This window comes from Brassica napus, chromosome C4, assembly GCF_020379485.1.
Source record: "Brassica napus cultivar Da-Ae chromosome C4, Da-Ae, whole genome shotgun sequence".
NCBI classification, from domain to species: Eukaryota; Viridiplantae; Streptophyta; class Magnoliopsida; order Brassicales; family Brassicaceae; genus Brassica; species Brassica napus.
In genome coordinates this window covers 46672587-46674292 of record NC_063447.1, presented here as the reverse complement: position 1 = coordinate 46674292, position 1706 = coordinate 46672587, and the positions used below count along the sequence as shown (strand labels likewise).

Sequence of the window (1706 nt, the reverse complement as noted above, 5' to 3'; positions counted from 1 at the left end):
CCACGGTTCCACACCTAGACGCTCAGGGACCGCCCCTGGTGGTCGGAACCATCAACTACAGATCAGGAGGCATCCAAGGACCGACCCTGATAGTTGGAACAATTGATCATAGATCAAGAAGACCCTGCGATCTTCACTATCGGTAGGCGGCCCCCGCCTAACGACCAGTCTCCCCTGCTGTTACTAAGGCACCGACGACATATACTGGCCCATACTCATATGGCAGTATCCTAAGAGCAGGATCTCCTGGTTTATCAACTATCAGGGCTGTGAATACATTCAAATTCGAATTAGAACACCAAACGAACATTGAATAGATTGGACTAATGTAAGATCAAGTATCCATTTATTGTTTATTATTCCATAGGTCAAATTGATCGTTAAAAAATTGATTGTTTGAAAATAAATGTTTTTTTTTTTTGCTTAGATTGGCCGGTTACATTGTCAAATGCCGTGGTGGGAAGATGCGATGGTCAACTTTATGATTAGCGGCGGCTACAATGTTGCTTCACATATCAAACTCGTAATGAAAATACTTCACTTAGCTATTCAATCACAACAGAGAACTGATTAATCTAAACTTCCTAGTTAAAAAAAAAAAATCTTTTGGCTGTAATAACGCAGATCAACCACAAGACGCTCGTTGTATGCAGTGAGAATGATCAGATTGTTAGCAACCAGCTTTCAGTTGTAAGTTTCGTTAATCTCAAACATTGAATAGTTTGGTCCTGACCGAATCGCGAAATTGTAAAGTTTTAACCGGCTAGATCGGTCCGGGGTTTGAAATACTGGTTTTAACTGTCATGAAACAAAATACAGAAATTGTTGTGTGAGCTACAAAATGCGGTTTTTCGGGAAGTACCAGATTCCGGTCATCTTCCACATGTTGAGAACCCTGCACAGTTTGTGAAGCTGATATCGGATTTCGCCAGTGGAAAGCTTAATTGATTCTAATATGCTGTAACGATCTGCTTCAAGCTCATCAAGTGGCTACAAAGAGCTGAGTTGTCACCTTATATACTATTCCCTTTATGATTCATGATGTTTATACTAAACATTTATTGAATTCTTAATAAGCGTTAACATTTTAGAAAATCTTACTTTTGGGAGTCTCTCCCACCAAACCAGACTTAGTAGATCCCTGGCAACAACAACAAAATAAAAGCTAAGAACACACAAACTTAAATGAAAAATATAAAGTAGTGTCGTCACTCCTAACCGTGGTTGAAAGAATAAGATGATAGATTCTTTGATTAACTTTGCATGTCTTCACATCCTGAACAAACTTCACCGTCTCGTACACCGGAGACTCCCAACATCTCCGGGAACAAGAGAGATCGTTAATCCTTCTCCCTTCAACTCACTCACCTGACAACAAACAATCAAAGATCTGAATTCCACAAAAAAAAAAGAAAACTAAATTTCACTGTTCATTCTGGTCAAATCAGATTGTCAGATTCACTATTTTTTACTTTTTCAAAATTAACTTTCGCAGACAATTTATGTTCTCGAAAAAATTAAAAGGAAGAATTTACCAGAGTGGCATGAAACTGAAGCTTGAAGACGATTTTGATCTTGTTCTTCTCGCTCCTCCATCTCCCTGACTTAAACATCTTCTTAACCTTTATATTGTTCGATCGCCGTGATCCTTCTTACAAGAGCTCAAAGCATTCTCGCTGAGAGTGAGAAGAAACAGCCATTTTCAG

General features: G+C 38.9%; 1 protein-coding gene across 1 annotated transcript; it reads left to right on the top strand.

Annotated features, from left to right (window-relative positions):
* The first annotated feature begins 319 nt into the window (after positions 1-319).
* Positions 320-1164, top strand: LOC106395903 (putative carbamate hydrolase RutD). The gene is made up of 4 exons (XM_048756242.1): positions 320-328; positions 428-523; positions 625-690; positions 820-1164. The coding sequence occupies exons 2-4, from the start codon at positions 449-451 to the stop codon at positions 946-948; spliced, it is 270 nt and encodes an 89-aa protein (XP_048612199.1). The 5' UTR covers positions 320-328; positions 428-448; the 3' UTR covers positions 949-1164.
* Positions 1165-1706: the final 542 nt, after the last annotated feature.